The 16727-nt window shown below is 32.6% G+C and overlaps 1 protein-coding gene across 2 annotated transcripts in view; it reads left to right on the top strand.

Moving 5' to 3' along the window:
- ADGRB3 (adhesion G protein-coupled receptor B3) overlaps positions 1 to 16727 on the top strand; it is a 795950-nt gene that overhangs the window by 328308 nt on the left and 450915 nt on the right. For both annotated transcript variants that reach the window (XM_004381354.1, XM_004381355.1), the window contains 2 exons: positions 7201 to 7311; positions 13543 to 13704. In XM_004381354.1, coding sequence (XP_004381411.1) covers positions 7201 to 7311; positions 13543 to 13704 — 273 coding nt within the window. The remainder of the gene's footprint in view (positions 1 to 7200; positions 7312 to 13542; positions 13705 to 16727) is intronic.

A 16727-nucleotide genomic window follows, 5' to 3' on the forward strand; every position in this document is an offset into this window, starting at 1 on the left:
AATTGTAAACTTTCACTTAAAGTACAATAAAAAAAAAAATACAAAACAAAAACTTGGCTATTACTAGGTGACTCGTTCATTATTGTGCTTCCAGGAAGGCCTGAAAGACAAGTCTGTCATCACTCCCTGAGCGGTGGTCACCTCTGTTTGGAAGACCCTGCAGAGTCCTTTATGCACACAGAGGATCCCCCTGAATGTCAAAAACCATGACAGGAAGGCAACCAACTCTCTTCTAGTTAGGAAACTATAGACATACTTCCTGTAGGGGCAATTCAGTTTACTTTCATATATTTCAGATTCCCTAAGATTTTATTGAGTGACTTAGCAATATGGTTATTCAAATCTTAATATGTGAGTATTTAAGTCTGCTTCAAAATGTACTAGAGTTTACAGTAAAGCATCTTATGTGCTAAATTCTGATACAGGTCAGCAAGTTTGCTATTGGAAGTACACTTGCATTTATTATGTGCTTCTACATTTATTTCCCTCACCACCAACAAATAAAAATATTTTCCAAGAAAACCATTACTGATCATTTATATAAATTCAGTATTTGTCTCAAAAAGTGATGAAATTATAAAATGCAATTGGACAATATATAAAAAACTACAAATAATTCCTATATGATTATGTGCATTGATGAGCTTTCATGGAACAGTGCATCCAATTTACTAACGTTTCCCAGAAGGATTTTTACCCCAAATTTCCTGGAATTGTCCTAGATATTTTATCATAATAATTTTTAAACACATTTTTGAGAAGTTCTAAAAAATAGTTCACCATTTATAATTGCTTCAAATTTCATTGGAATAAAGATAAATTAAAAGATAGCATCATTGTTTAAAAGTATATAAGCTAAATATATTTGATAATCAAATCTACAAATATTTTATAAATTTCATAATTTAACAACTTGACCGAAAACTCTTGAATGTGTTTAACTCTTCCAAAAACATACTAGCAGTGTGCTATTTGACTATTACATATTTTATCCATTTGTGAAAGTGGTATAAAATTACCCATCTACTTAACAGGTTCATAGCCAACCACCTAATAAAATTATGTCTGTGGGAGCATTTTGAAAAGCAAGATTCTATTTGGTTGTTATTTTAAGAAATAGTAATTTGGTCCCTATACTAAAGTATCTAACTGTGGCAGTGTAACCAAGAAATAATTTGAAGGAAAGAATGTCAATTAACCACTTATGTTTTAATGATGGATTTTGCTGATTCCCCATATTCCTTAATAGTTATTAATTTATTTTATTTAAATATTTATTAATATTTCTCAATTTATTGTATAACTATTACTTTTGAATTCTTTGGAAGTGATCTCCCACTCATTTATTCTCTGCCTGTTTGATTATTTAGGAAAATGAGTTGATTTTAAGACTCATAGGACATACTTCCTTCCCATTAGAAGTTTATAATCTAGTAGGAAGGATAAAACACATAATCTATTAAGTAAAATGAAAGTCTATTGCTGATACAAAGTAGAACTTTTTAACTAATTTGTTCAAATTTCAGCTAATGATTTCTCATTCTAGAATTCTCAGCTTCTCTAAGTGCATGGGAGTTCTACTCTGTCATATAGGGTTGCTATGAGTATATAGACTGTTTTCCCTAGCAGCTCTGTCTTTTCATAAAGCACCTGGCTATTCAGGTACCTGACAAATGCTTGCTGAGTGAAAAAGTACAATTTTTAATTCTAATCTCACTTAAATGTAAAAATCAAAACACAACCTCAGAAAACAGAAAGGTGAATAATGACTGATGTTCTGGATTGCCCTTCATTATCTAAATATCTCCCAACTACATTATGCAGGAAAAAAAATTGCATTCATGCAAAATTGTTATGCCATCTCTGTTTCCAGTAAATGTAAAAATAAATGAACAAACTCAATAACTTTTATTCATTCCTAAATATGATCTTAAAATGCATTAAATCTAATAATCTTATTTCAGAAAATATCTGGTTGCTTCCTAACAGAATTCACTTTTCTACCCTATTTTAATCCAGCCAGATGATGGAATCTTTCTCCTGCCAACATTTCATGCATTTCATATTCTTTCTCGTTAGGTTATGAAAAATGAAATGTCACAAATTTTTAAAATATACATTCTCTCTTTAGAGCCATATTAGTAAGTTACTGTAATTAAGGATATTCTATTATTTGTGGAGTCTCCGGGTGGCACAAACGGTTAAGTGCTCAGTTTCAAACCAAAAGGTTGGCAGTTCAAAACCCACGTAGAGGCATCTCGAAAGAAAGGCTTGGTGATGTGCTTCTCAGAAGAAAGGCCTGGTGATCTGCTTCCAAAAAGTCACATCCATGAAAACTCTACGGAGCTCAGTTCTGTTCTGCAATATATGGAGTTGCTATGAGTTGGAGTTGACTTTTATTATTTGAGTAATTAATATAAAAAGTGGGTCTCAAATGTAGCATACTTATATTTTTACTAAAATAAGTTATTTTATGTATTTCAGAGGATCAGGCCATATTTAGTGGTTTTCCTTGGACCGTGAGCTATAGAATATCAGAGAGCATTTCTTAATTCATCATTATAACTTTAGTATATAACTTATATTAAGTACTTAATATTTGTTAAAAAAAATAAAACTTTATTTTTGGGCAGTGAGATCTTATTTTAATACCTAGAATAAAGTTTTATTTCAATAATATATTTATAGATAATAAACTTTACTGACATAAAAAATATTGACCATCATACATAACTAAATTTCAAATAAGTCAATGAGAATTTTATTTTCTTTATCAAACTGTTGACACAGCATATTAGAGACATGGCTCTAGACATCTAGAAAGTTTTCATTTTGGAGTAGCAGTTCTTAACATGAAATGAACTCATTTAATAAAATAAGTATTGAACTCCAGCAACACGCAAAGCAGGTGGTGATTTTAAGAATCATAAGACAGACTTCCTTTCCCTTAGAAATTTATAATCTAGTAGGAGAAATAAGAAACTTAATCTAATAATTAAAATGGAAGTCCATTATTGATACAAAATAAAATAGAAGTTAAAGAAGGCAGAGGCCACATCTGAATGGTTGATGAAACAGTTCATGGAGGTAATGCCGTTAGAGTTACAGGCAGGTCTATAGAGCAGGTGTTTCAGGTGGAGGAAAAGGTGAGGAAGGGTGCAGCTGCTTGACCATTTCCATGCCAAAAAGTAATTGAGTTTCACCACAGAGAGAGTTTCTTGATAAGCAATAATGGCCTGGACCAGGATAGTCTCCATGGAAATGCAATGGAAAGTTAGCTATGAGCGTGAGGTTTGTAATTACATTGGAAGATCTGTTGCAGTGTTCACTGTTATCTACTAATCTGGTGTTCTGCTTGTCTACATGCTGACAAACACATGGTAAAATAACAAGTGAATATGTATGTGTATCTCAACTTTGGATGACTTCAATTCCACTTTATCATAACCCTTGACTTCCAACCAAGAGCTTCATAACCGACAATTGACTATCAAAAGTCAGGTTTCAAATTTATTTGTTTTTTAATAGTCTACTTATATGTTCCTGGATGGGGAAAGAAAAGACACGAGAAAACTTTCTTTCACATAACTCTGATTGTTATCTGACTGCCTGAGTTCTTCAGCAAGAAACACAATGAAAGAGGGCCTAAGAAAATGTGCCTAAACATGGAAGTCATCTCCAATCATTTGGGTTTTCTACATTTGGGTTTTCTTTACCCACCATTTCATTTACATATACGTATAGGAAATAACCCTGTATTTTCATAAGCTGTGTACCATATGTACGTATACAGTATTATGCTGTATATGATTTCATAACTTGGTTTTCATTGCTTTCACCAAAGCAGATCATCTTTTTATTTGGCTATGCTATTTTTCTCACGTAACTAATGTAGTATGTTATCTTTGCCAAACTCAGAATTGTTTGAATATGAATCAAGCACCCATGAAGAACTTACATTATTCAGAGAGCATAACATGCTTAAAGCTTTACCTCAACCCACATTTACCACATAAGAGAGCAATAACAAAAGTAATTGTTTATGTTTTTTTTTCTAAGTTTGGATGATACAGTTGACCTATATTTTAATTAGAAATGAAGAAGATAATGTCATCTTGAAAGAGAACATAAGTATTTTGAAAATATGTCATTATTAGATATGGATAGAACCACAGCATTTGTTATTGAATTAACATTTTTAACAATGCTGAAAACAATAGATTTTTATTTTTAAATACTTAGCATGTACATGTAACTAGGAAACTCAGTTAGATAATAGTTTATGTGTTTGAGTTATAAATTTATATTGTGCTGTTCTTTATTAGGTCTGGAATATTTTTTAAAAATACCACTATGGTGTTATTTTTCCACCTGAGAAAAAGAAACATGAATCATTATCTTCTATCTTACAGAGAATTGAGTTATATCAGGGCCTTATATGACTGCCTACTTTTTAAAAATAATTTTTCTGATAAACTATTTTGAAGATAATAACAATTTGGAACATTTGAATATATAAGACATATGTAATAAAATCTATAAATTATCAAAGCATTTTGTATCTTAAATACTGTGGCCGGTGATAAAGCACCAACACGAATGCTCATATAACATTCATTATTGATGATAATAGAAGACTGCAGTAGAGAATATTGAAATTTAATTTGTATCAAACAGATTTTTGAAAGATACAAATCACATTCCAGCTAATAATTTGAAATGGGTTACTCAAATTCTATTATCTGTTTTTTAAAAACGAATACTTTACTTGCTTTTAAACTTAAGTAATCATTAAAATTTAAAAAATGACACATCTAAAATTGTTTTAACAGGCATACTCAGACCCCTAATTACCAGGATCATAGCTTCTTGTACAAATAACCCTTTTCCCTTAGAAGACAGATAGCAGATTATCATGCTGCCATTGAGTGGAATACTATTCTTCTACTAGAACAGTTTATGAAGTTATATATTAAGAAGTTGTAGGCATAAACTAATTTTGGGGAGGGCATCCTTTTTCAAAAATACCTTAGTGTGAGCATCAGAGCCCCCCAACTTATTTATGTAAACATATACTCTGACTTAAATGTCCTAAGTTTTAGATACACACAACACACATATACACACAATTCAAATTACAAATTGAAGAGAAGATAAGGTGAAGCATACTATTAATAAAAAGTTATTGCTAATTTTTTTTTGCTTTTTCAGTTCAAGAAAAATTTAATTGTATGTAATATTTTAAAATATTGGATAATGCATAAAAGTCTAGATATAAATTTTTTAAGCAGCTTATTCCAAAATCATTAAATGATATGTAATTAAATGCTTATTAACCAAAAACAAAAACCAAACCCCTTGCCATGGAGTGGATTCCAACTTATAGCGACCCTATAGGACAGAGTACAATTGCCTCAAATGGGTTTCCACGGAGCACCTGGTGGGTTCAAACTGCTGACCTTTTGGTTAGCAGCTGTAGCTCTTAACCACTACACCACCAGGGTTTCCAAATGCTTATTAGCATAGTGAAAATATGTTTAGGTAGTATATGATGGAATGAAAGTGTCCACAGTAATGGATATTAGTGAAAGATTTTACAAGATAAAACCAGCTGATATTTTGTGAAAATGTCCATTTCCCATCTTGGATTTTATCCAAGCTGACAAAAACAAACACACGTTTAGATTTCTTAAATTTCTCAGAGGATAGAATATCTGGAAGGAATTTCTGTCAAATCAGTCTGTCGAGTACCATACTTTACTTTTTATGTGGGAATTTGCCAGGATGGACAAAAACTTTTGCTAGTTTTTTTTTTTTTCACTACATAAAAGACAACAGTTGGTGGAATCAATGCTTACAAACACATTGCTTAATTGTAAAATGTAAGTTACATTATTTGGAAGAATATTATTTAAAAATTGCTAAGACAAGGCTAAACAATAAGCTAGTGAAATTATCCATTCCCAAATTACTGATGTAAAAGTCCTGGCTATGCGTCTACACCATCATTAGAATATGTTTTACCTGAGGATCTCTCTAATACATAAAATACCTGGTCTTAAGGGTCTAATAATTTTCTTGATGTAGTAGAAAGCACCACCATATCTGGCCCCTCAGAAATTCCTTTTTTCTACCTCCACTCCTACTAGGCAGACCAGCAACTATTTCATGCATTAGGCTTTGGTGTTTTAAAATCGTTTGACAGTAACAGTGCAATCTAATTGCACCTTTGCAGAATTCTAGGCACATGAATTTTTAAAAATATATTCGATGGAACTCCTTCCTTTGTCCAGTTTACCTTTTTTTTCTACCCCATTTACCTCTGAGTAAAGCCCAGATTTTTTTTTTTTTTTTTTGCATTTACTGGGAACTGTACAATCAACATGTGGCATAGTGGTTAAGTGCTACACCTGCTAACCAAAAGGTCGGCAGTTTGAATCCGCCAGGCACTCCTTGGAAACTCCATGGGACAGTTCTGCTCTGCCCTATAGGGTCGTTATGAGTTGGAATCGACTTGATGGCAATGGGTTTGGTTTGGGTTTGGTATGCTATCACAGGATTAAATAACAGAAAGTGAAGTCACACAACATACCTTTCAAAGAGAAAATACGCTTCCCCTTACGGTTTGAAAAAGGGTGAGAAATTATTTTGGGGCAGGGCATGAGAGATTGAGGTTTACTACGGCCACCATTTTTCATGAGCATTTGCTGACACCAAGTGCAACGTCGTCCATTAAGTGAATGTTTAACTCAGGAAAGCTAGGGGACCGGATTACCTATTCCTCAAGAAAAGTGCTGAAAAAGTTGTGGGGGTGATTAGTATTCAACAAAGAAACAAATGTTAGCTAGTCAGGAGTCCTTTCCTGAAAAACAATAGTTAACACTGTGGTTGTATTTTTTCTGATGTGTTGCTTTAAAACCTTATCAGAAAAGAGTACAATATTTGTTAATTGAGCTGACTTAAAACCTAATGTGTCATTTCATTGACTGTTAATATTGTTTCTTGAAACCTTGTTCATGTTTATATGTTTTCTGACTTGAGTTTAAAGATATTCCTAACAGACAAGCCTAGCAAATTTAGAAACTGTGAATTTAATCAGTAACCTCCAGGTATGTGTAGGAACATATTGCATGAGTCAGGAATGTAATTTGTGAGAAATGTCTACACACAAGCTTTCATATACCTTTATTCTGTCTTTAGAATTTGGAATGATGGGAGATCATACAATTAAAAGTCAGCGACCTCGATCTGTTCATGAAAAAAGGGTCCCTCAGGAACAAGCTGATGCTGCTAAATTTATGGCACAAACTGGTAATACGTTAGTTACATTTTTCTATCTATTGTTGTGAATTTAATGAAACCACTGCATGTTTTCATAATCTTTAGCTGCACATTTGTCAGTTTTTGGAGCTGATATTTTTTTGAGCCATTTTTATTTTGTCACCAGTTAAAGTCCATAAATAAAGTAGCTGTGAATTGAAAAGTGCATAAAAATTATGTAGTGGGAATTATTTTGCTTTCAGTATGGGACATTTAGGATTTATGTATTATTATTTATTTATGTTAATTAACTACTTAAAATGTATCATTAAACTTTTAAAGAAAGCCAAAAAATGATTTTGTCAATAGGACTTTCCGGAATTAGAATCTTAAATAGGACCTTGGATGATAAAGTTTAATGTAACAAAATTTAGTATTTTGAATATTTTTCAAATTTCATACTTCATATAAATATTGATTGTTAAAATGTATAGAAATTAGTTGAAATGTTTTTTTAAGAATTTAATATTCTTGAGTTGAAAAGAGAGCTTTGTTATATAAGCTAAATAGTAAAAAGTTGACAGTCTTTATTTGTAAGCTATAATACACTCCAAATAATTAAATATCAACAAAAATGACTCTGTGATTTATAAAATTATATATTATTTATTTATAAATGCCCCAGTATGTGTATGTATATGTGTGTGTATATATAGTATACATTCAGACTATATATGAGTCTATATTCTGAATGTATACACTTTATACCCATACATTTAGTTATAGAGATTGAACAAAAATGCAATAAATATTTTGACCAGTCTTAATAAATGGGCTATAATTTCATGTACTTACATTGCATGTGGCAAATCTTTAAATGAAAAAAATGTTTAAACTGTGTTATGAACATTTTCAGCTGTCACCTTTATTTTGGGAAATTGAAAACTAACAATTTCATCTATGTCTTTAAAAGTTTTATACATTGCAGCCTAGTTGGTTTGTTTTACCACTAATACAGAAGTTTCAAGTACATGATCAGAATGATTTTGATGAAATTCCATCGAAGAATGAATTACTTCCTTCAGTTCAAGTGTTCTTAGGATAATATTTATTCAGAATGCTAGATCTGAATCTACAACTTAAAACTGAAAACGCTCTTAGGAATTATGTTCTTGGTAATGGGTGAGTAGTAGATTTTAATACATTAGTTGCAAGTAGATCAAAGTTAGAATTCCCAGAACAGGAAGAATAGTTAGAAAAAATTCTATAATAAGGACATATTTTTAGTTTTTTAAAGGTATATGTTGCACCCAAATCCAGAAAAATTGTTTATCTGGATTGCTCTTGTTTCGCCTTCTTATTTAAGAAAAAATGATTTATATTTTTTACTATTTACTTGAACACGCCCAAAAGTGCATTACTGGGATCAGACAAATTTCCAAAATTTCTAAATATATTTTTCTTCTTGACAGGTAGCAAAAGTCTCAATCAGTGACCAGAGATTAGGAGATATATGACTCTGAATGGAAGCATAGAGTATGGACTAACTACTGCGCCTCCCTTAGGCACCATCCCTTTGCAGTATTTCTTCAGGAATAGAGAAGGTGCCTTCCCTTTTGTTGTGCAAAACAGATGGCAGGCATCGATTAAGTGCAGTTTCTGTACATTAGGTTTGGGTGGCAGTGAAATGGAAAGCCATAGTTTTAGCTTTGCAAAAGCATAAAATTAGACAATGCATAAATATTTCACAGTTTGGCCAGGAGTTTTTATATGAATTTAATTTGTGGATTAGTGTGTTACATATAACATGAAAATTCACAATTTTCAGCCAGAACCCTTTTTGCAAATTTAAATCACAAGGAATATGTGCTTTCTTAATGAGAAATTATTAATTTCTCTTTTTCCATTCTTTTCCAGGCATCGTTTGTACCTAATATATATAGGAATGTATGATTTGGTAAAATAGATGAAGTACTTATAAAATAGAGCCATGAGGTGCTTTAAAACCATTTCCCTATATTGTTAACAATCATTCAAAAAAGATAATGAATGTCAGAACTAAAGTTCTGAAAATCTTGATTGGATACTTGATGAGTAATAAATATTTGTTATTTCATTTTAAACCAAAGATAATATAAAGAAATATAAATACAAGTATCATCCTTATTTTTAAGTTAAATTACTACAATATTGATACAGGACTGGAAAACTGCATTGTTTTGAATAGTTTTTAAAATCTGTAATTTTAAGAATAATCAGGATAGTTAATGAAGGGAGAAACTAGGCAGTTATAAAGATAAAAAGAAAAGTTTAATATTTTCTGAGATTATACTTTTTTTAGGTGTGAAGATAGTTTGAATAAATTGTGGTGTCACACAACGAAATTTTACAAAAATTAAGTTTTATTTATAAAACTTTTGTTTGTACTGTTCTTTCAAACCAAGAAAGAATGAATGTTATGTATAAACAAGTATAAACATTTGCTAACATTAATTTGAGAGCAAAGTATAATACAATAGAGGTAAAATTAAATAATAAAAGACAATTTTTTTATATTAGAAATGAAGAAAAACAAAGCAAAACTATCAGACTTTATAATTTAAGAATTACTTACTCAAAATAAGTACCCTGGACTCTTCAATCAATATGATAAAAAAAAAAAAAAGGATTTCTATAAAGTAAATGAAAATGAATTTAAAAAGAGAGAGAATAATATCTGGTAAAGGAGCCTTCTTTATCAAAATAACTTGATTACAGTATGGTCAGTCCAATAATTGAGGTAAACTAGTTTGAACATAAATAGCCTCTGTTCTATAACATAGGACACAAACTGTATTTATGGTCAAGAGAAACAAAATAAACTGATAGATATAGTTATACCCATATACCCATTGCTGTGGAGTGGATTTCAACTCATAGTGATGCTATAGGACAGAGTAGAACAGGCCCATAGGGTTTCCAAGGAGCAGCTGGTGGATTCGAACTGCCGATCTTTTGGTTAACCAAAATTCTTAACCACTGCACCACCAAGGCTCCAGATATAGATGTAGCCATCTAAATTAAATTCCAGTAAGAAGGTATAAGGTATCTTTATTGTATTTAGTGAAGTTTTTTTTATCATCATAGTCAGTAAATACTTTTATAAACATGTTTAGAAAACTAGTCTTTTGTTACAGTGGAGAAAACAGTCTACATTGGGAATGTGTAGCATGTTATCTAAAGTGGAAAAATAAAATTAAAGGTATGTTTCTAATTTCATGATTTTAACGTACTAGCAAACTCTTAGATTAATAATTTGTTTATAATTTAAAAAGTACTGTCATACATTATCTCATTTAATTCTCACAAAAAGAATTTGAGGTAGATATATTACTCATTTTATTGAAGTGGTTCAGAGAAGTAAGATGACTTTCCCAAGGTCACGGAGCTAATATGCAGTAGGTTTCCATCAATCCCAGGTCTTCTGATTTTAATTACAGTGATTTACCTCTTTTCTTTCTTTCTTTTTTTTTTTTTTTTTGTGTGCGTGCCAGGATAACACCTTTAATAGTACCTTAGGTACTGAAGCCTTCTACATGATCTTTAATATGCTTTCTCAGTTATGAATTAAGGTGCCAGATTAGTTTATGCCATCTCCCAAGGTACATATATTTAAAATAGTGCACTCTGATTATATTTTATTTTTTAATGTCATTAAATTTTTTAAAATATCTTTCTTATTAGCTGTTTCTCACAATGACCCAATGTGCTCAAAAGTCTTCACACTTTTGTAGGAATGAGGAAGTGGCAGCATGGAAATATTAAGTAATTATTGGAAATGTCACTCACAATTGTACTATTTGAGCCATAACAAGATCATTTTGGTAGGTAGACTAGCATTTTAGTGGCAAAATTTGATTCAAAATTTGAAAGCCAGCATGTTTTATTTATTTTTGTTTATGATCAATGAAATGGACCATCAGTTTAAGGTAAAGAAGGCCAGTTCTGAGCTTTCGTTATCAACCTCTCATGATCCCAGCACCACTGCTTAGGTGGTTCAACATGATTACAGTGTACTGATGGATGTATAGTCCGTTCATCATCCAGAAGCAACAGACATTCATCATTCAGAATGATGCAGTGCTCTCATGCACTCAGAAGCAACCCAATTTAAAAAATATTTGCACAAAAATACATTTGAAAGTAGTTATTGATCCTGACTTGTTGCTCAATTTAATTAAAACATTTTTTCCCTGTCCTCGTAACAATGCATGGGTAAGATAAGGACTGCTTTTGTGGTCAAACATAACTAATTTTGTTCATAATTTTTAACATTTTACTTATTACAGAACTCACATTATTCTTTATTTTCTGGTTCTTAATTAATAACATACAACCATAATATTTCTGCTTGACTTAATCTAATTACAAACACAGGTTGGAATAATATAAGAAAAAAATTGCATAATATTTTCACTAACTTAAGCTTAAAATTTTCATTGCTAAATATATATGTGCATATCTGCATATAAATGTGTGGATTTTTTTAATCATTGTCAAACAATTTGGCTTGTAGAATAATGGGAAACTTCAGAGTATTCTTTACATGTGGAAGAACAAGTAATGAGACATGACTTTAAACATTGTTCAAATAGTCATACAAAGAATATTTTTATGAAATTAAAGTTATAGATTTGTGAAGGCAAAAAATTCTGAAATGAGCAAGGGTGTACATTACTTCTAAGACAAACCCTGATCACAACACAGAGAAACAGACCTATATGATGTAATACGTTATACCAGTTACCATTGTCTGAGCCCTTACGGTATATATCCACTTGTAACTGTATTATCATCTGCATCTTTGTGCCTAGTGCAGATCAATAGAAGAGTGAACGCTTCACAACGCTGATCAGATGCCCAGTGATTGTCAGCCAACAGGTTGTTATGGGCCCTCAAAGAAATAAGGAAATTGCATCAGAATGTAAAATCAACTTCTCCATCAAGCACACATTTTAGTTCAGCTGATTTTTTTTTTTTTCTTTTTTTTTGAGCAGGAATTTCTCAATGATAAAATTAGTGTGTTGAGTTACATTTTGGTCCAAGTTCCTTCTGTCCTGGGGCACCAATAACAATTTGTGAACCAGATGCCTTGAGTTGGTTGCACTGCAAGACATTTACTAACCACCTTCCAAAAAAGATGAACAAATGAATTATCATATTCTACCCTTTGAATTCTATTCCAAAGGCAAATTCTAAATTGAATCTATAAAGTATAGTTAAATTGTTCCCTGGTCTATATAATCAGTGATATAAAATTCTCAGAAACACCTCACTTATAAAGTGTTTCAACAACTAAGGGTTTAACTTAGTCACTGCTAGTAACTGCAAGTTCTGAAATCAATTTAAAAAATCTATCCTGAGCCCAATGCCAGAATAGAATTAGGAGCCCACTGTGATGGTCTTAGAGACTCTTGACTTTAAATCTCCTTGAGACAAGACTTCAGATAATAATAGAAATCAGGCATAGTTTTAGTGTAATGCTTAGTTCAAGAAAATTAATGAATTCAGACATTCATTGACTTTTTAGGGCCTTATTTCTGAGTAACTTTTAGTTCCATAGTAAATTTATAGAAATCTTCGAGGAATTTTTCTCAATTTCGAGTGAAAATCACTTCTTTTAGATCATAGGGAAAATTGTGAGCAGAGGTTTTTTTAATAAATTAACACAAAATAAATAGCTATTGTACAATTAAAAAGTAGGAATTACACTAGGCATAAATTATAAATGAGTGTCAGTGTTCACCACAATGAAAATTAGATGTGCCCAAATTTCCAGAGGTCCACTTCCTCCAGCACTAGAAAGGGGGTCTGCAATAAAAAACCGAGAAAGAACACATCAGTATATTCCTGCTCGGGAAAGACGTAGAGTAAGCTTAGTAATACATTTTGCTTCCTCTCCCATCATAGTGCAAAACCTTAGATTGGCTTGAAGTGAATTGCCTCAAACACCATTCATGTTGAAAAACTCTGACTAGTCCTTCATAACGTCCATAGCACAGTGGAATTTGTGAAGAGCAGCTTTGCTAACAAGGTTATAGCAAACTCAGCCCTTGCATCAGTGTTATACACATCCTGTTTTTACATGTCTTTTTCTCTGAGGTGTTATCTTGTATCTTTTGATGTACTGTCATGTTTTTACATTAAAATTTTTCTTGCATGTCATAATGGCAGATTAATATAATGCTTTCTATATGAATATTCAAGGCAGTATTTCATGTTTGTTTGTTGTCTTGCACGCAGGTGAATCTGGTGTGGAGGAGTGGTCCCAGTGGAGCTCATGCTCAGTTACTTGTGGTCAAGGGTCGCAGGTGCGAACCAGAACTTGTGTATCACCTTACGGGACACACTGCAGCGGCCCATTAAGAGAATCAAGGGTTTGCAATAACACTGCCCTCTGTCCAGGTAGTGTTAGCAGCAACTACAACTGTGGATGTTATTGAATTGTCTCATGTGACGCATTTGGAACGATTTGTTATTTCATATGAACTGCGTATAGGCATTTTAATTAGAGTGGATAAGTGTAATTCTTATTCAGCTGTGAAATTTTATTATATATGTGTGATTATTTCTGCTTCCAGAGCACTCAAGAAATTACGTAAGTCACTCCTCTTTCCCTTCCCCCACAAGTTATCAGCTTCAATTTTCTGTGTCTTGCTTCTAATAGTATTTAAGGTTGAGATATCTTTCCTGCATTTTAAATGGGGAAAATGTCCAATTTTATGATTTAGGAATAATGTGTAATTTGCCAGCATACTGATAATATGATTTGCTTCCATCGTTTAAGGCAGTGGTTGATATGTTCTTTAAGGCAGTCTGCTATCTTCTTACCATTTAAAAAGATCTTCAGTGTTAATTGCAGCACAGCACAAGAGCTTGCCCACTTAGGGTGAGATTTTCCATGTTACATCAAAATTTTCTTCAGTTGATGCACACTTGTTTATTTAAGGCATTTCTCCCTCTCAGACCACTGACTTCCCTGCAAAAATAAGTACTAGAAGAAATCTGGCCTCTCTTTCAAGAAGTCCATAGCACATGATGCTGTGAATCTCCAGGTTTATATTTTTGTCCAAAAGTTTAGTGGATGGACGACTACAAACTTATTGTCCACTGCAGTTGATACTGGATGTGCATTTACATTCTTTACAGTGGTTTCCAAAGGGGGGTGGGCACTGCAGCACCAGCCTTTTAGCTGCTAAATTGTATTTAAAGTTTTCCTAGTGATTTCCATTTCCAGAGATGATGGCTAGTTATGCAGTTGCTTAGAGACAAAAGTAGAGACTAGGTGACCTAGAGGAAGGGCATGGATAATTCCATTTCTCCAGCAGAATAGGTAAGGGAGATCCATTAAAAGACAGTCTGGAGGGAATAAAAGGTAAAGGAAGTCGGGGGAGGGGGGAAGATGGAGGGGGAATAATGCAATGAGATTGGAGATCCCTTTATAAAAGAACTGGATGGGAACAAAGCTGTGGATGAAGGTAGAATTAAAGGCTAAATGGAGCAGAAAGCTAAAGCCTATGAGGAAGGAAAGACAGCATTAGCAGAAAAAGAGCAATAATGCCACTAAAAACAAAAAAAAAATCAATGAACGTCAGTGGGAATCAGACTGGATTAGAAAGGACATGAAGTGAAAAATGAAGATTTCAGAAGAAAATAAATGCTCCCCGGAACGGGGAGGACAACACAGGCAACAATAAAAATAATAATAGAAATGGGTCATAGAGCAAACAGATTCTTGGAATGTTAGGCAACAGAAGTAAAATGTGGAGAACAAGTAAGGAACTGGGAATTTTAGAAATGACGACAAAGGCAAATCAGTGGCTTGTAGATTTTCAGTTGGGTTGAATACGGTGAGGGGTCTGGCAGAATAATTAAAGTTGGCCCCTGTTACAGTGTTTACATTGGGGGCTCCAGGGTCCAGTTCCCTGCCCTTGGCAATAAGAAAAGTGTCAATAGAGAATGAAGCTGTATGCGGTATAAAAATTTATCTTTTGAGCACCTACTTGAATAGTCAAGAACCTTTCAGCATGGTCACAGATAGTCTAATGGGACTCTGAGTTGGTGCTAAAGTGTTTTCCACAATTCTCCATTTACAGCTTACTTTCCAGCCACTGGTTATGCACATTCATAGGGTTGAAATATGGAGGTCTCCATATTTCTGCCAGAGATCTCTAACCCCCCACTGAGCATGGAGAGCATCTACAGTACTCTCCCACTTATTACTGCCAGACTCTCCCTTTCTCTCTGTGTCTGATGTGCAGAAAGCTGATTAATATTCTATAATTATACAGTTATTTCTCTATTTCTTAAACTTCCTATCCTTGTATCTACTGAAGAAATACGTAATACTTATTGGTTTCTCTTCACCTTAATATGTACATAGTTTTGGTCTTTCTAAATTTGGTTACATAGTACTGATAATAAAAAAAATGTATCTTTTAATCCTCATTGTAGTTCAGGTTGTTAATTAAAGAGAATGAAAAATAGTTTTGTGGATTTCTTTTTAATTTTGCCAGCATGAAGAACATTTTATAATTTAGCAACTAAAATGTAGAATAAGTATCCCACTGTGGGAAATTGGAATTCTTTCCATAGTTATTTTATTTGTTATGAAATATTTTGTGTTCTATATTTTGTTCATTGTTTGCCCTGCTAGTAAATATATACTTTCTTTTCAATCTAATATATCCTGAAAACAGTGAAGAAAATGGATTTAAATAAATAGTACTTTTAACAATGTAAACAGATTTCTAAAATAATACTTTAAATTTCTAAGAATAAAATTAGCTTAGAAATCAATAGCCAACTTATCACACTGTGAATACTCAGATGTAGTTGTCATTTAATTAATGAGAATGATACAAGGAAAGGATGAATGGAATTTTGAGTCAGCTTCCACAAAATATGTAGAATGATATAGAATTAGAGCTTGTATTTATTTGAAGTTTAAAAGGCTAATCAGTAGTCTTATAAATTAGTTATCTTTTACCTATACTTTTCAAATTTCACAAGAAGTGTTTTTTTAATTAAATTGCATAATAATGTTATGTCTAATATGGGTCCTAGGATATCTTGTCTTTTTCAGAATTGATGCTTTGACATTATACTCTCTTCAATAGATCTTATTACTCAGAGTAGAAAATGATGGGGATACACAGGAAGTAAACTGAGAAAAGTAAAGAGCTACATTAAATTGTATATTTATTGTCCTGGTTTCTGACGAATGGTTTTACAGTCTACTTTCAAGATTTCTCAGCCTCAGCACTATTTCCATTTTTGCCTAGACAAGTGTTGGGCCGCGGGGAGTGGGGGGGAGGACTGTCCTGTGCATTATTAGACATTTAGCAGCGTCCCTGGCCTCTACCCACTAGATGCCAATAGCACATCTCCCTCTACCCTACCCCACCCCAAAATTGTGACAGCCAAAA

This window comes from Trichechus manatus, unplaced genomic scaffold (assembly GCF_000243295.1).
Source record: "Trichechus manatus latirostris isolate Lorelei unplaced genomic scaffold, TriManLat1.0 scaffold00083, whole genome shotgun sequence".
Taxonomy (NCBI): Eukaryota; Metazoa; Chordata; class Mammalia; order Sirenia; family Trichechidae; genus Trichechus; species Trichechus manatus.